Consider the following 24,697-nt stretch of genomic DNA (forward strand, 5'->3'; position numbering starts at 1 on the left):
ATCCCCTCCCTTACCTCAAATGGCTACACAGTTGACACCGCACGTGACAAAGCCGCATGCCTCAACTCTGTGTTTGCCTCAAAATCTTGTGTCCCAAACCTATCTTTCTCTGTTCCCACCTTTCCCAGTCGAACCCAACTGCTCCTGGACTCTGTGTCCTTCTCTCCTGACAAGGTGGAGAAGTTTTTATCAAACCTCGACTCTGATTCTGCAACTGGACCAGATGGCATCAGCCCACGGGTCCTAAAATCCTGCTCTGCCGCTCTATCTCACCCTCTCTCTGTTCTTTTCACCCTCTCTTTTGCTCAAGGTCATCTGCCAGCATCTTGGAAATCAGCAAACATTACCACTTTACACAAAAAGTTGCAAAAACAGATCCTTGCAACTACAGACCAATCAGCCTGCTTCCAATTATCAGCAAAGTCATGGAATCCATCATTGCTTCGGATATCAAATCCTTCCTTTTCTCCAATGGCTTGATCTCTGATCATCAATTTGGATTCAGACCAGGTCATTCTACTCTGGACATGTTGCTTCTGCTGTCTCAACAATGGATGGAGGTCCTCAATGCCAAACAGGAAATCAGAGCTGTCTCACTTGACATATCAGGTGCCTTCGTTACGGTCTGGCACCCAGCTCTGCTCACCAAACTCTCCTCCTATGGTATCCATGGAAATCTCCACTCATGGCTTGCGGACTTCCTCTCTGGTCATAGGCAACGTGTGGCCCTGAATGGATTTCTCTCATCTCCCCTTCCTGTTCTGGTTGGAGTTCCCCAAGGTAGTGTTCTGGGCCCTGTACTATTTCTGGTCTTCATCAATGATCTCTCCGACTCTCTGGAAAATAATCTCTATCTCTTTGCTGATGACTCCACTATCTGCCGCTCCATTCCTAATCCCTCAGATCGGCAGTCTGCAGCCTCCTCACTCTCTGCGGACCTGGACAAAATCACAGACTGGTCAAACAAGTGGAACATGTCTTTCAATCCTGACAAATCTCACACTCTTACAATGTCTCTCCGAAAGGACCGACTGGAAAACCCTCCCATCTACTTTCTCAACAATCCTCTCCAAGAAGTTCTGTCGCTCAAGCTTTTGGGTCTCACTATCTGCCGTGATCTTTCTTGGGAAAACCACATTTCCAAGCTGGCCCTCCAAAGCCAGTCGCCGACTGGGCAATGGGCATCCTCCATCGTGCGAAGTCCTTCCTTGGCACACCTGAGCTCCTCACCACATACAAGGCTTTCATCCGCAGCTCAATGGAATACTGTTCCCCCCTCTGGGCTGGTGCTCCTGCCTCACACCTAGCTCGGCTTCACGCTGTTGAGGCCAAAGCTTTCAGAATCATTGGAAGCTCCTGCGATGAAGTTAACTCCGAGGGCCTTTCACTCACTCACCGCAGGCAGGTTGGTGGTCTTCTGTCTTCTACCGACTCCTCTCCGGCCTTGCTCCCCCAGCTCTCTCTGTGCTCTGTCCCCCCAATATTCCTTCAGGTCACACAAGATCTGCCTGCAACCCTCTTATGGTTAAACTGCCAAAATCTAGGCTCTCTGCTCACCTTCACTCTTTCATTCCCCTTTTCACCCACCTCTGGAACAAACTCCCCCACTCCCTTCAATCCCATTCCTCCCTCCAGGTCTTTAAAACAGCTGTTCACCACCATCTCTTATCTTCCCCCATCCAAAACCTTGATCTTTTCTACCCCCGCTAATTCACCCCAGAGTCCTTGCAGTGTTCATATGTTTTATACCTCTCCCACCTCCCCCAAGTCCTCCCGATGTCCCTGCTCTCAAATGTTGTGTTTGTGTCCTTCCCCCTCTCTCCCCATCTTGTCTGCCGCTCCCCTTGTTTTTTGTGTGTCGGTTTGATTTTTTGTGTGATTAATGTTAGCTCTTTCACGAGCCTCGATCTTGTATACAAAAAAAACAAAAAGCCCCCTCCCTTCCACAGATCTCCCGATGTCCATGTCCTCTGCTGATGTTATTTCCCTCTCTCTCCCCCTCTTGTCTCCTGTTCCCTTTATTATATGTTCTATGTGTTACATCTTACACGAGCCTCGACGTCGTATAGAAAAAAATAAAAAATAAAATAAAAAGGTTGTGAGGGATGCTCAGGGAGGGGTGAAGGGGAGAAGGATGGGAAAGGTGAAAGGGGAGGCAGGTGAGGGGGGAGGTGAAGGGGGAAGTGGGAGGGGAGGGGGCAGGGGGAAGGGAGAGAAGGAGGGGAGAGGTGAAAGGGATAGGGAGGGGAGAGGTGAAGGGGAGGCAGGTGAGGGGGGAGGTGAAGGGGGAAGTGGGAGGGGAGGGGGCAGGATGAAGGGAGAGAAGGAGGGGAGAGGTGAAGGGGAGGCAGGTGAGGAGGGAGGTGAAGGGGGATGGAAAGGGGGAATGGGCTGGGGGAGGGGAGGAAGACAAATTTACCCATGCCAACCAATAGTGCTTCAACCTCAGCGTTACCTTGGTAAAAAAAGGTAATTGCAATACCCTTTGCCACCAACAGGAGGCACTACACAGTGCACATTTACATAGAGAATTTATGCTCCTCGGCACCCCACGCCCCCACGTGAGGCCACAACGACATAGCTTTTGTCCCCCCCTCCCCCTCTCCTAGTTTTGAAAGCCCATTGTGATCGCATTCTGTAACCAGCTAAATAACTCAAGTAAATCGACAAGTAATGATTGGAATTTTAAGGATCAATCAACATTTATTTCCTTCTTCAAATACAATACAAAACATTAACAGAAGGTGGCATCAGTCCTAAGAAGCAAATTGCTTGTTTTGGGCACGTCATAACAAAAACCCAAAAATTACAAATAACAATACAAACAAATTACATAAGCAAAAACAATAAACCAAGATAAAAAGTAGGTGGTAATACATTTTTGATTTGTAATTCAAGGCAATATAGGAAAAAGAGAAATGGACTTAAATCAACCAAATCAGGTATACGATAATGAATTTAACACAAAATTATACATTTCTTAAACATATGTGAAAAATTATTCAATGAGGAAGGAAATTTTAAGATGCCTGTGAGCCCATTCCAAAATTTAGAGCCAGAATAACAAATATTATACTGAAAAAACACAGTTCTATGCTTATGGAGATGAATACAAGACATTGATCTGGTGAATATACAGGTACATATAATTAAAAACGGACAGGTTACATAAATGAGACGGGAGCTGTCTATTCACACTTTTAGACATAAAAATACCTCGTTGATAAAGGTTGAGATCAATCATTTTTATTAATCTTATCTAATAAAATAATTGATTCCTTTTGAGATCCAGATGGCATCCCACATATTATGACCGCCACCAAAGGTGGATGGAGGTTATGTTTTCACCCCTGTCTGTCTGTTTGTTACTTGCCGGAAAAGATTCCGGAAAGTATGTTGATCGGTTGGTTTGTCAATTTGTCCGTCTGTCTGTTTGTCTGTTTGTTCGCAGTACTATGTCTACACCGTTGCACGTAGAATCACCAACCTTTACACACTTATTTGTCTTGCCCTGGAATAGACTGTGCCCAATTTTTAACTCTCTCGGCCCAAGGCCTCCATTACGTAATTTATTAATTCAACAAGTACAAAACTTCATCCAATCAAGATGCAATTTATTGAGCGACATGACGGCATAAACTGGTGGAGAAAAAATAATAATGATGACGTCTTCGGTTACGTGGTTCGGACGCCATCTTGGAAAAACCGAAAAAATTTGCACCTCTATATCTCTGAAAGTGCTGAATAGAAAAAATTGAGACATGGCTGATTGTAAAGAACTCTCCATGGGGAATGAAATATGTCAATGATGATGTCATTGGTCACGTGGTTCGGCCGCCATCTTGGAAAAACCGAAAAACTTTGCACCTCTATATCTCCAAAAGTGCTGAATAGAAAAAATTGAGACATGGCTCATTGTAAAGAACTCTCCATGGGGAATAAAATATGTTAATGATGATGTCATAGGTGCCTCCATTATGACGTCAAAATTCGACAAGTACAAAACTTCATCCGATCAAGATGAAATTTCTTGAGCATCATCAAGGAATAAATTAGTTTAGAAAACAAATAATGATGACGTAATCGGTCACGTGGTTCGGCCGCCATATTTGTTTAAAATGGCCGATAAAAAAGTGCATTTCGGCAAGTCCTCGGTCTCTGACCGATTTTTCATTTGTTTGTTTGTTTGTGTATAAGATATCTCAAAAAGTTGTGGACGGATTCAGACGGAATTTGGCAGAGAGGTAGTGTATGTGACAAGGACGAAATGATTAGATTTTGGTGAAAATCCGGATTCGGATCCGGCTCGTAAAAATTTAAGTGATTCTTCACCATTGAGAGATAGGGCCAAAAACGATACATAGTGGGATATCTTAAAAAGTTATGGACGGATTTGGACGAAACTTTGTGGACAGGTTATGTGTGTGACAAGGAAGAATTGTTTCAATTTCGGTGAAGATTCGGATCCGGATCCGGCTAGTATAATGTTTAAAGTGATTCTTCACCATTGAGTGATATGGCCAACCAGGCAGAGGTATGGTATGCTCTCTACTGAGTGCCGTTCTAGTTCAAATAAGTTTTTTCTGTAAAACAAATAATTTATTAAGATTCGACTGAAATGTATTACCCCATACAAGAGTACAATATGATTTTAAAAAAGGAAGTACAAGGTCAAAGTACAACAGTCGGAGTACATTTTGGGAGAGAAAGCACTTCAGGCTTGTGAAATTCAACTAATACCTTGGGAAACCTTCTTTTAAAGTTCACAAACATAGAATTTCCTTGATATATAATTTACTATCAATATAAACACCGAGATATTTAGTCCATTCAAATCGTGGTATACTTTCATTACTAGGACGTGCCCGTACGTGGGTGCCCGTTCCTTGGTGCGGCCCGCGTGACCGTACTATATATATATCTAAAATTATATCCCCCCCCCTCTATTTACATGAAATGGTTTGGTCCATTCGCAAAGCCAAAGCGAACGGCTTGCGAGTATGGTGACAATCCCCCCCCCCCTCTATTTACATGAAATGGTTTGGTCCAAAGCGAACGGCTTGCGAGTACGGTGACAATCCCCCCCCTCTATTTACATGAAATGGTTTGGTCCAAAGCGAACGGCTTGCGAGTACGGTGACAATCCCCCCCCCCCCTCTATTTACATGAAATGGTTTGGTCCAAAGCGAACGGCTTGCGGAGTTTGGTAAAGAAATCGCCATAGCGTGCACAAACGCGCAGGAAAGCGAAAGAATCGCAAATTAGTTTTAATTAGTTTTAAAACATAGTTTAACGCCAACATAGCGGCAACATAGTTTGCCAACGTGAAATAAATGAATACGCTCTCAAATGTGCCGTCCGAGGCAGAGTCTGTTCGCCACGTTCGGCACACGTGATAACTCGCTGCTCTCTGATTGGTTGAATCGTTTTTTGGACATAGCTCGGTAACTACTTCTCCGATTAATATGAAACCTTGAAAAGGCACATCCTCGGGTCCCCAGCAATATACCTGGCAAGTTTCAAGTATATCGGACCCGTGGTTGTCGAGAAACAGCGGTCACAGACAAACAAACACACAGACACACAGAGATTACTGGAATTATAGATAGATACACCAGGATCTTAATTTGGTCTAAATCTTAAGGAGTTTCCTTGTTTTTTACTAAACAAGACCAATACTCTAAAAACAGCGTAGCCGGGCTTGTATCTGCTGAGTGGAGGATCTGCTGTCCCAGTCATGTGACCAGATCCTCAGCTCTGATTGCTGGACATTTGTAAGGGACATACATACATACATACATACACCGGACGGATAGACAAACGCTGTTCCAGATGGCAATGCAATGCTCTACGATTGCTTTACGAGCTACGCCGCAAAACATGACTGCTGAACCACGTGACCGATGACATCAATATTTTTTCTTACCCAATTTATTCCGAGATCACGCTCAAGAAATATCACACTGATCGGATCAAGCATTTTACTTGTCGATTTATAGGAAGGCACCTCCAACATCATCATTAACATATGTTATTCCCCCTGGGGAGTAGTTTACAATGAGCCACGTTTCAATTTTTTCCATGAGCACTTTCAGAGATCAAGAGGTGCAAAGTTTTTCGGTTTTTCCAAGATGGCGTCCATACCACGTGACATGTGACGTCATAGTTATCTTTTTTTAATTCCACAGGAGGAGGCGCTCCTGTGGTGATAATTTTGTGTCAATCGGACCAACGTTTGCAAAGAAAACGAACTTTAAAGGGAATAAACCACAAAATGCCAGTGGAAGGGACATACATGCATACATCTATATATACTAGGGCATGCCCGTACTATATACGTATATCTAAAATTATATCCCCCCCCCCCCTCTATTTACATGAAATGGTTTGGTCCATTCGCAAAGCCAAAGCGAACGGCTTGCGAGTACGGTGACAACCCCCCCCCCCCCCCTCTATTTACATGAAATGGTTTGGTCCAAAGCGAACGGCTTGCGAGTACGGTGACAATCCCCCCCCTCTATTTACATGAAATGGTTTGGTCCAAAGCGAACGGCTTGCGAGTACGGTGACAATCCCCCCCCTCTATTTACATGAAATGGTTTGGTCCAAAGCGAACGGCTTGCGGAGTTTGGTAAAGAAATCGCCATAGCGTGCACAAACGCGCAGGAAAGCGAAAGAATCGCAAATTAGTTTTAATTAGTTTTAAAACATAGTTTAACGCCAACATAGCGCCAACATAGTTTGCCAACGGGAAATAAATGAATACGCTCTCAAATGTGCCGTCCGAGGCAGAGTCTGTTCGCCACGTTCGGCACACGTGATAGCTCGCTGCTCTCTGATTGGTTGAATCGTTTTTTGGACATAGCTCGGTAACTACTTCTCCGATTAATATGAAACCTTGAAAAGGCACATCCTCGGGTCCCCAGCAATATACTTGGCAAGTTTCAAGTATATCGGACCCGTGGTTGTCGAGAAACAGCGGTCGCATACACACACACAGACACACAGAGATTACTGGAATTATAGATAGATAAAACACCGTTTGTGTGTGTGTGTGTGTGTGTGTGTGTGTGTGTGTGTGTGTGTGTGTGTGTGTGTGTGTGTGTAATGTTACCGATAGACTCCTAAACGGAGAGGATCACGTGCTTGATATTTGGCATAGACATGGCCATTGAGCCTGGGAAGAACATGGCCGACCTAAAAATAAATATTTCATAATATTATTTACCATATTTTTACCTCAGCGCATTTCAGCGAGGAATATTATACACGGAATCTGACCGGTGGCAGAGCAGCGCGCTGATTCGCTCAGAGCGATCACGTGATGTTCCTTGCCGCCATAAACTCACAGTTATGCGTTCGCACGTAAATCTGAGCGAAAAGTGATTGCGTTTTTTCACATTTCAGCGAGGAACATTGCCATTCACACCACATAGGATTTTTTTCCTTTCATCTTTAGATCCATATTTTTTTTCAGCGAGGAATATTATACACGGAATCTGAATCGGTGGCAGAGCACCGCTCCACAGGGAGGCAACGGCTCACGTTCGCAACAGAGTATCTCGTGCTCCGGGACTGCCGCCGGGCCGATCCGGCCCAGGACGCCCGACGCCGACGCACCGCGAGAGGGCGCAGGCCCGCCAGCCGAAGGACGGGGCCGGGGACCCGGAAACCGGCACCGGCACCGGAGAGTTTCCCGCCGCCACCCGAGGTGCACGTTAGACCCCCGACGAGACGCGCGTGGTGACGGTCCGAGCGTCGCGCCGCAAGCGCCGACCGCAGCCCCGCCGGCAACGCCAAGAACCATCGCCCCGCCGCGACCACGGTTGCCCGCGGAGGACAACGGGACGGGGAGGCTCGTGGGAGCCGGCGGGGACGCGTGACCGACAACGACGACGAGCGCAGGGGCCGGCGCGCGCGCCACGCGGGGCGCTCGACAAGGGCCACGACGGGAGGGACGTCCCCGGACACGGCACCGGACCGAACCCCGAACGCACCGCCCGTGCCGGCGGTAGAACCCGACGCCATGCCGCGAGGCACCGGCGGACCGGACGACGGGCCGGGAGCCCCGCGGGCCCGGGAAACGGAGGCTCGCCCCGACCGCGAGTGCGTTCCCGTACACCGCTTCGCGCCCCGGCTCGATCGACCCAGCCCTCAGAGCCAATCCTTGTCCCGAAGTTACAGATCCGGCTTGCCGACTTGCCTTACCCACATTGTTCCATCGCACCAGAGGCTGTTCACCTTGGAGACCTGCTGCGGATATGGGTACGGCCTAGAGCGAGATTCAGTCATCGCACCCAGATTTTCAAGGGGCGGTGAGGGCCCGCCGGACGCCGCAGGAGCCGCGACGCTCTGCAGGGCGCGGGCCCTTATCTCGGGTAAAACCCATTCCAGGGCGCCCGTCCCTTCACGAAGAAACGAAGAAAAGAAAACTCTTCCCGGCACCCCCGCCGCCGTCTCCAGGCGTGCTTTGCGTTACCGCAACGTTGGGAGGCCGCGGCAAGCACGAGCCATCCCCCGACCTTTCTCCGCACTCTGGGTTCGGAGATCTGAGCCTGATTCCCTTTCGCTCGCACCGGGGCAGATGGGAGCCCATCGCCCAACATCGTCCGTAAGGCCTTCGCCCGTCACTTAGGACCGACTCACCCATGTCCAAGCGCTGTTCACATGGAACCCTTCTCCACCTTGGCCTTCAAAGTCTCTCGTTTGAATATTTGCTACTACCACCAAGATCTGCACCCGCGGCGGCTCCACCCGGGCCCGCGCCCAAGGCTTCAGCGCCACCATGGCGGCCCTCCTACTCGTCGCGGCGTAGCGCACGGACGGCGCGCAGCGCAGCAAAGCAAAAGCAAAGTCACTGCGCGCCAACGGTTACATCGCCTGCGAGCTGATTCGCTCAGAGCGATCACGTGATGTTCCTTGCCGCCAAAAACTCACAGCAAGTAGCATATATTTTAGCATGATTAGCATTTAGCATGATTTAGCATGATTTAGCATAGATAGTAGCATGTTTCACATAGATTTTTTTTCAGCGAGGAATATTATACACGGAATCTGAACAAGTGGCGGAGCAGCGCGCTGATTCGCTCATTCGCGCTCATTGATGACGATCACGATCACGTGATCACGAAAGATGTTCGTGACGCGATCACGTGATGTTCCTTGCCGCCATAAACTCACAGCAAGTAGCATAGATTTTAGCATGATTAGCATTTAGCATGATTTAGCATGATTTAGCATAGATAGTAGCATGTATCACATAGATTTTTTTTCAGCGAGGAATATTATACACGGATTCTGACTGGTGGCAGAGCAGCGCGCTGATTCGCTCAGAGCGATCACGTGATGTTCCATCCCCGCCGCCAGTTGGCTTCACTTTTCACGGAGTATGAGCGTTCTATATATTTTCAATTCAGTGCGCCCGACTCGCTCACGTACTTGATTTGTGGCATAGACATGGCCATTGGGCCTTCACTGTGTAATTTGTGCGAGGCTTTTGTCCGAGTGAGCTTGAGTCGAGAGGGCGAACGTACGGGTTGGGAATGTACGGGTCTCCCTTCCCCCACCCGGCAACGCCGGTACTGGAGGGCATCACAGGATCGGTGAGTCTCCAAAATCCGCTTCGTGCTATTGCGAAGATTCAGGACGATGTCGCGATTGTTGTGCTGCTCTCCGACCATGAGAACTGCAACGTCATTGTTGACTGGCCCTCCCCTTCCCTCCCCCTTCCTCCTCCCCCCTCCATCCTCCCCCCTCCGTCCTCCCCTCTCCCTCCCTTCCCCCCCCACCCTACCCCCTCCCCTTCTCCCCTCCCCCTCCCTTTTCCCCCTCCCCCTCCCTTTTCCCCCTCCCCCTCCCTTTTCCCCCTCCCCCTCCCTTTTCCCCCTCCCTTTTTCCCCTTCCCCCTCCCACTCCCCCTCCCCTCCCCCCCTCCCCCTGACCCATACATGTAGAGTGGCCTTTTCGGAATCCATATTGACTCTAACAGAGAAGTTTATGTTTATCTAGAGATTTCAACAATCTTGGATACATAATTCGTTCTTACAATTTTGAAAATACAGGAAATATAGAAATTGACCTAGAATTTGTGAGTTCGCTTTTCTCCCAGTTTTAAACACTGGTGTAACTTGTTGGAGAGGTTGGGTGTGAGACACGAAACGAAATGATTAGATTTTGGTGACGATCCGGATTCGGATCCGGCTAGTAGAATTTTTAAAGTGATTCTTCACCAAGGAGTGATCGGGCCAAAAACTATATATAGCAGGATATGTCAAAAAGTTATGGATGGATTTGGACGAAACTTGTTGGGTAGGTTTTGTGTCTGACAGCGAAGAATCGATTCAATTTTGGTGAAGATCCGGATCTGGATCGAGCTCGTAGAATTTTTTAAGTGATTCTTCACCAATGAGTGATATGGCCAAAAATGATATGTAGCAGGATATGTCAAAAAGTTATGGACGGATTTGGACGAAACTTGTTAAATGTGATTCTGTATTGTGATTTTCTGGTCTATTGTGAGATTCAAAACGTAAACTGTTCACCAGGTGGAGGTATGCTCTCTACTGAGCGCCGTTATAGTTTCTATAGATATGGCAGCCACTAGTGTATCCAAGGCATCCATAAATGTTTCATAATTTACATCCAGAGCTTCATATATTACACCAACAATTATGTTTTTGCCATTGTCTCGATACATCTCAAAAAATAACGATGCGCATAAATTTTCATTCAATGCTGAATCTTCACGGTAAACATATAAAAATATATTTTTAATGTACATAGCAATGCCACATGTACTCTTTTCACATGTACTTTTGCATAAGAATGAATAACCTGGCATATATGGAAGCCACATGTTTTCTTTAAGCCACGTTTCAGAAAAGCCGATGACATCACATTGAAAATTTAACAAATTCAAATAATCATTATTGCTGTTAAATTTTTAAAGATCACTTCTAGAATTAAAATGTCCACAAGAAAACCTGGAGTCACATATATTTGACAAAAATACTCTGAATTTTTTTTTTAGAGAATAATACTGTGATTCATCAATGTTATGAACAAAAAAAATGATGTCTGGGTCTCATCCTTCATTTGCAGCAAAATCATAAATTATCACATCAAATGGTTCAAATCGCAAATTGTCCAACCAGTCAACATTTATGCCATGATCAGATTGCCTATCAGAGAGTTGCATTGAAGTCATATGAATCAAGTTGATGAAATGATCAAATGTTTTGAAAGGAAGTATTACAGACTAATACTTGAACGGCACTCGACAGAACGCATACCTCCACCAGGCTAAACAGTTTACGATTTGTATCCCACGGATAGGTCAGATCTGGATCAGGACCTGAAACAAAATCGAATTCGCTTGTTCTTGTCATCTAACCCACTCATCCATCGAGTTTTGTCAAAATCGGTCCGTAACTTTTTTGTAATATCATGTTAAATATAGTTTTTGGCCCTGTCACTCAATGGAGAAGAATCATTTAAAAATTCACTGATCCGGATCTGGATTCGAATCTTCACCAAAACGGAATCTTCTTCCTTGTTACATACCCAACCTATCCACCAAGTTTTGTCCAAATACGTCCACAATCTTTTGCGATATCGTCCTGTATATCGTTCTTTCGCCCGATCTCTCAATGGTGAAGAATCATTTAAAAATCCGCGGATCCAGATCTGGATCTTTACCAAAATCTAATCATTTCGTCCTCATCACACACCTCTCCACCAAGATTCCATTCACAACCTTTTGAGATATTTTGTTCACAGACAGACAGACATACAGACAAACAGACAGGGGTGAAAACATAATCTGCGTCCCCCTTCAGGAGTGGAGGTGACAAACATCAACTAAAATTCCAATAAAGGTAAATTAAATGGATGTGGAAAAGATGTTGAATTTCTTACGTTCTATCCAGTGTAAATCGAACTTGTTGCTTGTCCAACCTGAACAAAACAAAGGGTTTTTATTCGTCCATCAGTTAAAAAACAACAACAAATAAATAAATATATAAATAAAACAATGGTGGGAGCTTTCATGAGTTATATATTTTATTGTGCAATACTGTTGCCTGGAAATAGCTGACCTGAAAATAGATGTCAGTATGCAGGTAATCTCCTCTTGTGTTTCGTGCCACATCGTCGCACACAGATAGATGTCAACGTCCACTAAAGACTCATATCTGAAACAAACATCGATGGGTATTTGATTGTGATAAAACAAAGTTTTACACATGAAAAAGCCACACCACTGTATTTTGGTCATTTCATGTTGATTCAGAATACTTACAATAATAATAATAAGTATAATAATAATAATAATATGAGCATCCTCACAAGGAACTTTAATGCAGGAGGCCATGAGGTCCATCAAAGGCTACGCAATGGTTGCCAAACTGAGGTTGTTTGTACGTCTACCTATTTTAAATTCTGCACATCAAACAAGGAAGCAGACTCAGAGCAGATGCTCTAACAATTAGGGCCCAGAGTCTAGTGTGACATTTCATACTCACCTTTCATTTGTCTCCTCTGGGTTAGATTCCAAACCCAACTATAAACTGTCATTCTGGAGCTTCACAAGCGAGGCTTTGCATCAGTGAATACACCATGAATACAAGACATCAAGTGGCACAAGGATCAATTTTAAAATCCCTTTGAAAAGAGCAGGCCATTGTATTCTGGCACCATGACTAAATTCTAAATATCCTGCCCTGATTTATTCGGCACACTGTACCAGTGGTGTGTCTGTCTGTGCCTTCAGAAATGATACAAACTCCCAGCGAGGTGCTACCCAAGACCGTAAAGATAGGCCGGCGTTACACAAGACATCAGAACCTTCTCTTTCAAGTTCCTTGACATCTTTCTGTCTGCCATATCTCAGATTATTTCCTCAGGTTAGGGTTAAGGTTAGGGTGCTACCTGGTTAGGGTGACAAGACTGTTATAGCTACCACCTGCACACTCAAATCAGGTTAAAATGGATCATGCGATCCAGAAATAATCATCGTTCAATGCGAGTCGCTTGGATTATTGATTCATACGCAGCAAGATGTAAAAATAAATAAATGCCAAGAATGATGATTCAATACAAGATTTCCCAGTGGGGCAAATGTAATCAGGTTAAGTTTAATGCTTCTAAAACTCAATTTCTTTACATCTCTCTCTCTAAAACTCATCTCAACTCTCCAATCCCCTTTGAAAGCGCTACAATTATACCATGTGATTCATTAAACCTACTAGGTATTACCCTAACATCAAATTTATCCAGGAATCCACACATTACACAAATCGGTAAGTCTGCCTCGAAGAAACTGGGAGTCCTGTTCAGATGTCAAAGATTCTTCTCCTCTCAACAGTTGCTTCAACTATATAAAGGATTGATTCGTCCTTGTATAGAGTACTGCTCTCACATCTGGGGAGGTTCTACCTCCACATACTTACTGGACAGAATTGAATCCAAAGCAATCAGACGTATCAACTCTCCCAATCTGATCTCAAAAGTCGACCCGCTTGAATTACACCGCAAAGTTGGTTCTCTTTCTCTTTTCTACAGATATTACTTCCGTTTCTGCTCTCAATAACTTGCTGCTTGTGTACCTCCGCCATTAGTGAGACCACGGAATACTCGACAAGCCACTACATCGCATGATTATTGTGTGGCCATTGGCAACTCAAGGGTGGCCCGTAATGATGTTTGTTTCTTCCCCTCCACACCACACTATGGAACGCTTTACCTTCCCATGTTTTTCCAAACACGTACGACCTTCCCCTTTTCAAAAAGCAGATTTTTTTTTACTTACTCAAAAACTCTTACCCTATTCTCCCTTTCTTCACTTCTCTGTCAATGCAGCTCTTTTATTGAAGGCCTGGCCTCGGTGAGGACTATATCGTCTGTGCCTGGAGCCTTTAACATAAAAAAAAAAGTTTTTTTAAAATGTTAAAAAACAAATGTCATTCCTTATGCTGCACCTGGCTATGAGTTTGCACCATTTCTGGAGGCGCAGACATTCCGTTGTTGCATGATGCGCCATAAATCAGGGCACGATATTCAGAAATTTGGCCATGGAACCAGAATACAATGGCCTACTCTTTTTGAAGGGTACCATAAGGCCTTAACCAGACTCGTTGGTGTAATGGTTAGACATTAGAGCGACTGCTCTGAGTCTGGGAGGTCGGTGGTTCGAACCCCAGCCGAGCCATACAAAAACATTAATAATGGTACGTGCTGCTTCCTTGCTTAATGCACAGCATTTACAAAAGGATAGGACACAGACAAAGAAACAAGAAATATGCCGTGCATAGCACGATACTTGTGAAATCCCGAAAATAAGTTGTTGACTTTTGGCCTATGTTGACCTCAAAAGTAATTGGTAGTTGAACTCAGTAACCTGATATGCATATCCCCCTTCAAATTTCAAGTCAATCAGATGAAAATTGAGGATTTTAGGAACTCCACCTAAGTTGTTGACCTTTGGCCGATGTTGACCTTTGGCCTATGTTGACCTTTTTGGCCTATGTTAACCTCAAAAATAATTAGTGGTTGCATTAAATAACCAAATATGCAAATCCTCTTCAAATTTCAAGTCAATGACATGTAAATTGCGGATTTTAGAAATTCGACAAAGTTGTTTGGCCTACGTTGACTTTTTGATCATGTGACCTCAAAATCAATGGGCGTCTTCCTTATGACTAACTCCACCATTTGGTGAAGTTTCGTAAATATCGGTTTAAAATTGTGACCTGTAGTCGATTGACATACAGACAGACAAACACACAGACAGAATAATGCACAAGACGAACCAATATACTTGAAAAATGCTCGATTTCGCAACTAACAAAGGTTGGCAACCGTTCATTGTGCATGCTTGGATGGGCCTAATGGCTTCCTCCTGTGTTGGAAATTCCTCCAAAGGGAACTCATCTTGGATGGGCCTAATGGCCTCCTCCTGTGTTGGAAATTCCTCCAAAGGGAACTCATATTATTATTTCCTCATGAGCAGAATAAGCTCAACAATAATTCGCTAAAAAAAAGAAACTTACTTTTTTATCTCGATATATTCTTCATCGTACCGCCGATTCAACAACATGTCCGCAGCAACACACAGATTGTCATACATCCGTCGCACGAACATTTCTCTCGTCTTCTCCATCCTCTGTGTTTGCCTCCTCCATACGTGGCAGGTTATCACTATCAGCCCCAACCACCAGAATGCACCTGCTGCAATTGTCAGGCTGAGACAGTTACTTTCAAAAAGGTGATCATATGACTCAACGGGGTTCTTGAAAAGGAAGTTGTCGGAACTGGTATTGTATGTGTAGGCGCATATAGAGCGGGCGACGCCATTTGCCAGGCGTTCAGTGAAAGCTTCTTTCCCATGTCGTGATTGTAGGACCATGTCACAGTCAAAAGAGCTGTGGATGGACAGAAGATGGTCAAATATTTTGATAGACATTGTCAATGAATCTGTTAAAATTATTACATTGCAGGAAAACAGAGGCAGGTGATTTATTAATTTTAAGAAATAATGAAGAAGTTAATTACAATGCAGGATATCAATTACAGAATGCAAAAAGTGTGGTGTGTGTCCGTGCGTGCGTTGATACGTTCTGCAGTCCACCATTACCGGTGGCTGCTTCCTGCTTTGTGAAAAGCTCCGAATGCAGGCAAAGCTCCACATTAAACCAGAAGAAATGCATCACACAAAACGAGAAACATTTGAACAAATAAATACAACATGGGAATCGCAGTTTCTTTATTAACAATACGTTAAGCTAAGACCTGGGCTGACAGGATGGCCTACAGGTACGCACGCTCTCCTCTCTGCCGTCTACCGTGGCGGCGTTTAGACCATGCAACCCATGTACTTGCTTGGGACCCCAAGACAACCAGGGCCCATATGTGACGGATCATTCAAGACGGGGCCCCAGAAGGTGATGGTTTGGAGGTGATGTTGGTGGACAAAACAGATGAAGTGTAATGTTAATTACTGTATGTTTAACTATATTAATTTAATGTACCCTCCCCACCCCAATCCATCCTCCTTCCAAATTTCCAGTGTTCTCTCCTGAGAGGTTCTTTCTGTATCCAACTTATCCACTCCATACATCCACTCCTGCCCCTCATTCCTCCCCTCACCCATTGTTTGTCCACCTCCCACAGCTGTTGCTGTTTTCCCCCCTCCCTCTGCTGTTGCTTTTGTTCTGTTGCAGCCTGATCCGTTTAGTTTTCTCGGTCTTCCATGAGCCTGGACTCTGTATACAAAAACAAGACGACCTTACTGTGGTCTTAACCTGCGCCAACTTCTGGCAATGGGCTAATTGGGAAAAGCGCATTTAAAGCACTCTTGAAAGACGACAGCTCGATTGGGAAATACACATTAATATTTGCTATTATAAGATTAACTCGACACCTTTCATCCATGTCAGCCTCCACCATTGCTATATCAGAACGAGCTGATTTGTAACAGTCACGGATTGTTTAACTCCAATATGGGGCTGTTCAAAAATGACGTAACGCTATTTTAGGAAGGTGCTACAGACGGGCTTGATTAAAATTACTAAAAAATTGTATTCGACATATGATTAGATTTTTCAGAGTCCTTCATCACAAGTAACACGTGACCCAAACAATGCCAATGGAAATCTGAGGCAACAAACCCATGTAGTGTATAATCAGCAGAGGCCTACAGGCCTGATGTCTTAGGCCCACAAGAAAACCAAGATGGCAGCCATATTATTGTTACGTGGAAGGGTAGGGTGGATCGATAACTAGATGGTGGTAAGTGTAGTATGGTCCATGTGTTTCAAGTAGGTTAGATTGCCATGTAGTCAGGGCCCTTAGGGATATTTTGGGGCCGTTTGGTTCAAATTATTCCAAAAGCACCAAATTTGGCCCAGATGTTGCCCATGCCATACTCTTTCGATTTTTGACGGGCACCAAGACGGGCGCCCCCCCCCCACCCCCCGGGGGCCCCATATTGGCGAAATACTAAATGGCCGCCACCCGGATTGGAGGAAAATCAGTTAAATAACCAAAAGGGTTGGAATCATGTATGATACCACTTTTTAGGGGTTTTCGAGGTCGATGAATCCAATTATGATGTTATTTTGATGATTCGAGGTCAAGGTCAACCCTCAAGGTCATCTTAAAGGTCATTTTTGAGTCAAACATGTCGGTTTTTGAATTTTTTGTCAAGATTTACGCGAGGTTCACCATTTTATGTTTCTGGGTTGGGTAATCGAACTCTGACCTTATTTTTGACAATTAGAGGAAATATTTACATGTCTATTTCCTAATTTTCAGGCATATGCAGTTCATCAGTCTAATTACAATGGTACGGATTTTGATGTTTTATGAACTGTATGCCATATCCTTGTGTTTAATTTTTGTGCGATCATGATCCGGGTTCATGTATACATGATTGTATACATGTCATAAATATGACGTCATAGGTCATGTGACCTGGCGGACATATTGGATTTTATGAAAACCTTAAAAATGGATCCCTGCCTTCATTTTTCGATCGATTCATTTTGAACTTTGACCACTTATAGTACGCCATGTGATTGGATGCATATCCTAATTATGACGCCATAGGTCAGGTGACATGGCGGGATGGACCGGTATGGTCCACGGATCATACCGCCCTTGGCGCCCGTCAAAAATCGAAAGAGTATGGCATGGGCAACATCTGCGCCAAATTTGATGCTTTTGGAAGAATTTGAACCAAAATATCCCTAAGGGCCCTGACTAATGTAACAGGGGCCTGTAATAACAAGTCGTTTGTTGCACGTAATTCATGAGGAGTTAGCGTATGTAATTTATAGACAGGTTAGACATTAATTTTGCAGGCGTAAAGACCTCTTGTTTGTGGGCAGGGCTAGGTAAGGATTTCCCATGACAGAGGCACATACAAGTGTCACATGTATGAGACAAGATCATTATGATATGTCTGGCCAATGAGTGCCGGCCATGACAGAGCAGTGTGCTGTGGAGCAGGAAGTACCAATTTACATTTATTTTTCATTGGGGCCACCCCGTGGGCATTATGGCCAGAGGAGAACTCCGCCCAGGAGGAAGAAGTCGAGAGAGATCAGAAAAGAGTGTAAAAGGATGATAAGTTGTACACGGAGGAGATATTGATTGTCGTTTTCTTCTTGTGGAATTTATCCAAACTAGGATCACCATGTGTCTTTGGAAAGGGGAAGCAGCCACCTCGCTTGGAGGAGGAAAGGATGGTCTGAAGAGAAGTGTAGACCAGGAAGCCTCATTTGAAAAGGACAAAGGGGACACAAGGCCTGGTTGAGGAGCTGATCATCACTGGCCATTCTCGTGACTGATTGCCATTGCGCTCTGTTTGGATTTCTGAATCCTGGGTGCTACTCGTCGATGGCGCTGCTCATGCTCATGGCAGTTTTACTTCGTCTCTGGACTGACTTCATCATTGGCTCTCGTCTCATACATTCTTTCCAAAGTGGGCTACATCGAGTCCTGTGTCCACCCTGCACATCTCAAACGAAAGGGAAGTCTCACCTGCATTCCGATCTTGTTGTATATGTGTGATCCGTGGTGCCCACTGGGTTAGGATTTGAGGGTTGTTTCTCAGCATTGTATACAAGGTTGCATATAAGGTCCCACTGCTCTCACCAAACTCTCCTCTTTTGGTATCCATGGAAATCTCCACGCATGGCTGGCGGACTTCCTCTCTAGTCGTAGTCAACGTGTGGCCCTGAATGGGTTTCTCTCATCTCCTCTTCCTGTTCAGGCTGGAGTTCCCCAAGGCAGTGTTCTGGGCCCTGTGCTTTTTCTGGTCTTCATCAATGATCTCTCTGACTCTTTTGAAAATCCTCTCTATCTCTTTGCTGACGACTCTACTCTCTGTCGCTCCATTCTTCATCCCTCAGATCGGCAGTCTGCAGCCTCCTCACTCTCTGCAGACCTTGACAAAATCACAGACTGGGCATACAAGTGGAACATGTCTTTCAATCCTGACAAATCTCACACTCTTACGATGTCTCTCCGAAAAGGCCGACTGGACAACCCTCCCATCAACTTTCTGAATAATCCTCTCCAAGAAGTTCTGTCACTCAACCTTTTGGGTCTCACTATCTGCCATGATCTTTCCTGGGAAAACCACATTTCAAATCTGGCCTCCAAAGCCAGTCGCCGACTGGGCATCCTCCGTCGTGCGAAGTCCTTCCTTGGCACACCTGAGCTCCTCACCACATACAAGGCTTTCATCCGCAGCTCAATGGAATACTGCTCTCCCCTCTGGGCTGGTGCTCCTGCCTCACACCTAGCTCGCCTTCACGCTGTTGAAACCAAAGCATTCAGAATCATTGGAATCTCCCGCGATGAAGCTAACTCCAAGGGCCTCTCACTCACTCACCACAGGCAGGTTGGTGGTCTTTCCGTCTTCTACCGACTCCTCTCTGGCCTTGCCCCCCCAGCTCTCTCTGGGCTCTGTCCCGCAAATATTCCTACAGGTCGCACAAGATCTGCCTGCAACCCTCTTATGGTTAAACTGCCAAAATCAAGACTCTCTGCTCACCTTCACTCCTCTTTTCTCCCACCTCTGGAACAAACTCCCTCACTCTCTTCAATCCCACTCCACCCTCCAAGTCTTTAAAACAGCTGTTCACCACCATCTCTTATCTTCCCCCATCCAAAACCTTGATCTTTTCTACCCCCGCTAATTTCACCCCAATTCCACTTTTTTGAAATACCAACTTCTGTCCAGGAAGTCCTTGGTGTCCTTGTGTTTTATACTTCTCCCCCCCCCCCCCCTCCCATGCCTCCTCCCCCCGGGGTGTCCTTGTGTTTTATACTTTTCCCTCCCCCCCCCCCTCCCCTTCCCATGCCTCCTCCCCCCGGGCCCTCTCCCTTCCACACATCTCCCTGCTCTCGGATGTTGTGTTTGTGTGCTTCCCCTTCTCTCCCCATCTTGTCTTCCGCTCCCTCTTTTTGGGTATTTTGTTTGTCTGGTTGATTTGTTTGTGAAGTAAATGTTAGCTCTTTCACGAGCCTCGATTCAGTATACAAAACAACCTCTTTGTGTCCTTTTGATTTGCTTGGTTCATACGGTTTTTTTTTTTTACGTCTTGTCTACCTTCTTCCATTTACTTTAAAAAAAAATCCTTTGAAAAAGTTAAGAAAACGTGTTTGAAACATCTGCTTTTCTTGTGCGTTTGCTGTCAATTTTGGTGTAATTGAATGATCCTTGGGAAATGGTAAAGTTGCACAATTTATTGAACGCAGTGCAATAAGAGACCGTTTGGCAATATCCCAAGATGTCTGGGTGCCATGGTGGGTGGAGTCAAGTGAAAAATGTGGGTGGGGTCTGCAGCTGTCCAACCAATGAGTGCACAAATCGACCTCCAAGAGCCACAACAAGAGCAACAACCACAACCATTCTGAGCTCTTGTAGATGTGCACCATGTCGCAGGTAAAAAAACGACTGCAAATGGATTGCACAGTTTATCAAAATCTTGCACTCTTAAAGAACCAATCAATGTGTGAACTTTATCATTATATTTTGTGCCGATTCGGTCCTTTTGTTTGTTTTCTTTGTTAATTGGTTATGCAGATTCAAAATGTGAATCACGATAATCTGGACTCACGTCATGTTCCGTGCGAAGAATCCTTTCTTCCACCACTCATTGATGTTCCATATGTTGCTGCCAGAAGCATGGGAAGCCATGAACCACAAACTGACACCCGTAACTGGAAGTGTAAGAGTCAGTGGCAGTGAGAAGCAAGAGCGCTGACGGCAGATCTTGCAAGCCGCGTTTCCCAACCAGTGGCAAAGAGTTCCCATGCAAGCCTGGCAAGCCATGAGGCCTACGGCAGGTGCTGCATATTCACTCGGGTGAGAAGAGATGATCCACAAAACTGACCAAGACCAATGATTCTTCTCTGCTTCCCAACCTAGGAAATAAAAGCAGGTGATCTTTATCAAAAATGCTCAATAGAGGTGCAGGTATGTCCTGAAAACAAACTGTTTATTCAAGGATTTCCATGAAAGGCATTATATTAAACTAGTAAAACGCCTGTCAAAAACGACGGGTTGGGACAGTTTATTAGACGGTGCAGCCTCGTGAGTGTGCCAAAGTCTGAAGCCTCGGCCTAGTGTCAGGAGTGCTGCTTTGATCTTCTTTATTTATTAGACATCCTGCGGATGGAAATGAACACTCGTTTTACTCTGCCTGCGTTGCATATCATGTGCAGCAAATTTCACCTCCCTGCACTTTGTAAATATTGTTGTTGTTTTTTTAACGCTTCCGTACACCGCCCTTTGCAAGTCACCGTCTACAATTACAATAGAAGAGACATAATTACTCTTCTGGAAAATGTTTTTCGTATCAGACATACGTACAAGTACAGCTGCATCAAACATATTTACAGGTACAGTAGTATCAGACATACGTACAGGTACAGCTGTATCAAACATAAGTACAGGTACAGCCGTATCAGATATAGCAGGGCTAATAGTAATATACGTGTAGCTTCAATATGAGAAGCAAATATATAAAAATATACAGGAAAAAGAGAAACTATGAAATTATTTTTAATCTCCATGCCCATGGTGCATCGTTTGACAGCAAAATGTCTTTGTTACATTCAGTTTCACAACCCCTGACTTACCATTGTCAATCTATTCAATCACGAATTGGTGGAGTGAACGTAAGACATGATCATGAGAAAGATATTGATCATATAGTGTACAAGGTATTTGGACAATATTAGTTCAAGGTCTTGGGATGCCCAGGCATTCCCACAGCAAGTACCAACCCAGGGGTGTGTTCTTTGGTTGAAAACCAACCCAGGGGTGTGTTCCATTACCAACGATAACGACACTCGGTAGAGAGCATACATACCTCCACCAGGCTAACAGGTTACATTTTGTATCCCACTGATAAATAGGCCAGATCTGGATTCGGACATGAACCAAAATTTAATCAGCTTCGTTTTGTCGTGTAACCAACTCATCCACAACTTTTTGAAATATTTATATATACACACACAGTGCATTCAGAAAGTATTCAGACCCCTTCACTTTTTTCACATTTTGTTATGTTGCAGCATTATGCTGAAATCGTTTAAATTCATTTTTTCCCTCATCAATCCACACTCAATACCCCATAATGACAAAGAGAAAACAGGATTTTAGAAAGTTTTGCAAATCTATTTAAAAAAAAAAACTAAAATATCACATTGACATAAGTATTCAGACCCTTTGCTATGACACTTGAATTTTAGCTCAGGTGCCTCCCATTTCCCTTGATCATCTTTGAGATGTTTCTACACCTTGATTGGAGTCCACCTGTGGTAAATGCAATTGATTGTACATGATTTGGAAAGGCACACACCTGTCTATATAAGGTCTCACAGCTGACAATGCATATCAGAGCAAAAACCAAGCCATGAGGTCGAAGGAACTGCCTGCAGAGCTCAGAGACAGGATTGTGTCGAGGCACAGATTTGGGGAAGCCTACAAAAAATCTCTGCTGTATTGAAGGTTCCTAAGAGCGCAGTGGCCTCCATAATTCTTAAATGGAAGAAGTTTGGAACAACCAGGACTCTTCCTGGAGCTGGCCGCCCAGCCAAACTGAGCAATCGGGGGAGAAGGGCCTTGGTAAGAGAGGTGACCAAGAACCCGATGGTCACTGCAGCTGAGCTCCAGAGATCCTGTGTGGAGATGGGACAAACTTCCAGAAACTTCTCTATGCAGGGACTCTAAGCCAAGCTAACGTGTCTATATATAAAAATAAAATATATATCATTTTTGGCCCTATCACTCAATGGTGAAAAATGAATTTAAAATTCTCAGATCCAGATCCGAATCTTGCCTAAAACTGAATCAGTTCTTCCTTTTCACACAGCACACCCAACCTATCCACCAAGGTTTGTCTGAATCAGTCCACAATTTTTTGAGACATCCTATTCACAAACAGACAGACAAACAGGGGTGCAAACATAACATCCATCCCCCTTCAGTGGTGGAGGTAGTAAGTTAACCATCACTTGCCAAGCAAGCCGTTCCTTATCAACCGTTTCAATGGCGTGTTTGCTTGAGGCCTCAAGCCACTTGGCGAGCGCTCTACAAGCTGCTTCATAATGGAACACACCCGACGTCCCTGAAGCATTCTATGCTTATCCCGTTCCCCACAGACTGACGGATCCGAGCTGTCTGAACTTGCTATGTATGTATGTAAGGTGCTCAAATGAGTCTACACATCAGGCTTAAGACTCAAATCCGACTTTAAAACCGAAATCAAATCGTCCTTATGAAGGGGGACAGACATCTGTACAAACACACCAACTGACATTGTTTTTTATATGGTAGATTATTTCAAAGAAACTTGGCAGAGGCGGTCGGATTAAATACCCAGAATGCACCGCAGCAGAGAGCATCTGGAATCAACAACTTGCAGAGGGGCAAGACTTGCCCGGTCATCACTACTGGCTCACAATTTGCACTTGTAATGTCAGCTCCACTTTTAAGTAGCGATCTCCACCCATGACGAGAGCGATGCACACTCTCCTCCAAGCTATATAATGTCATCCTGGTGTTTCGAGGAAGGGCGACTCATCAATGTGTTCCTCAGATGGATGTTAAACTGGGCGTCATGTCTGCAAGCATTCTTTGGTGGACTTTAAAGTTCACACGGTACTCTAGGTATCATGAAGAGTACCGCAGGCGAGCTGGTCAGTGGCATCCCGAATTCCTGCCTTCAACTGAGTTTACCGCCATCCTCATGGTCCTGCACAGACGCATGACCCCAATCCCCCTATGAAAGCAGCAGTTGGGGCTAGAAATATAAACGGAGGCTGCTTCATGAGCATCCCATTTCTACAACAAAAAGGTTTCATATGGGGTTTTCTAAAAAAAGGCTTTCAATGGGTTGTTTTACACATACTATTGCAGAAGAGACTGGCAAGGACTCACCTACGACAGAGCAAACTACGATTACTGGAACCACAATACGGATGAGGCTTCCAAAAACGTTTGCGGTGTTGAGAGTGACAGAATTGATGTTTTCTTCGCAATCAGAGCCAGAGTTCTTGTTTGGCCAGAAGTTCTCCCACCAGGTAACGGAGATCAAAATGAGCCCAATGAATAGCAGGCTCATGCGATTGATTGTTGAGCTGAAAGAAAATTGCAAAACGATGAATACCATCAAACTTCTGAAAGTTAACCAACTTCTTCAAAATAATGTTTTTTCACAAACATCCTGTATAATTAAGTGGAATGGAAAAGGGGCACCAGGTAACTTACATATAACTACTGTTCGTGTTCATGTTGACAGCTCCACCCTGGTGGAATGGGTTTTTGTAGCCAAGTGCAAGGCCCAATGTCAACATTTTAGAGCCCAATGTCAATCATGAGAAGTTGTCCGATAAACCTGTGTTAACAAATAAGCTTTCTGACACTGGGTTGAACATTGCGCTCCAAAATGCCTTGGTAATCTCCTGATTTCATGATGCCATGCACACATTCAAGATACCCAGTGCCAGAGGCAGCACAGCAACCCCTAAACATCACTGAACCTCCTCCATGTTTGACTGTAGGGAAGGTGTTCTTTTCTTTGAAGGCTTCCTTTTGTTTTCTGTAAATATTGAGATGATGTGCTTTACCAAAAAGCTCTAATTTGGTCTCATATGCCCACAGGACATTCTCCCAGAAGGA

The 24,697-nt window shown here is 44.7% G+C and overlaps 1 protein-coding gene across 1 annotated transcript in view; it reads right to left on the reverse strand.

Annotated features, from left to right (window-relative positions):
• The window catches only part of LOC144893969 (uncharacterized), a 78,580-nt gene that overhangs the window by 25,731 nt on the left and 28,152 nt on the right, over positions 1 to 24,697 (reverse strand). The window contains exons 6-10 of the mRNA XM_078785229.1: positions 23,957 to 24,156; positions 20,628 to 20,934; positions 15,048 to 15,419; positions 12,096 to 12,191; positions 11,917 to 11,955 (exon numbers count right to left, since the gene is read on the reverse strand). Coding sequence (XP_078641355.1) covers positions 11,917 to 11,955; positions 12,096 to 12,191; positions 15,048 to 15,419; positions 20,628 to 20,934; positions 23,957 to 24,156 — 1,014 coding nt within the window. The remainder of the gene's footprint in view (positions 1 to 11,916; positions 11,956 to 12,095; positions 12,192 to 15,047; positions 15,420 to 20,627; positions 20,935 to 23,956; positions 24,157 to 24,697) is intronic.

Source organism: Myxine glutinosa, chromosome 10 (genome assembly GCF_964187855.1).
Source record: "Myxine glutinosa chromosome 10, kmMyxGlut1.1, whole genome shotgun sequence".
NCBI classification, from domain to species: domain Eukaryota; kingdom Metazoa; phylum Chordata; class Myxini; order Myxiniformes; family Myxinidae; genus Myxine; species Myxine glutinosa.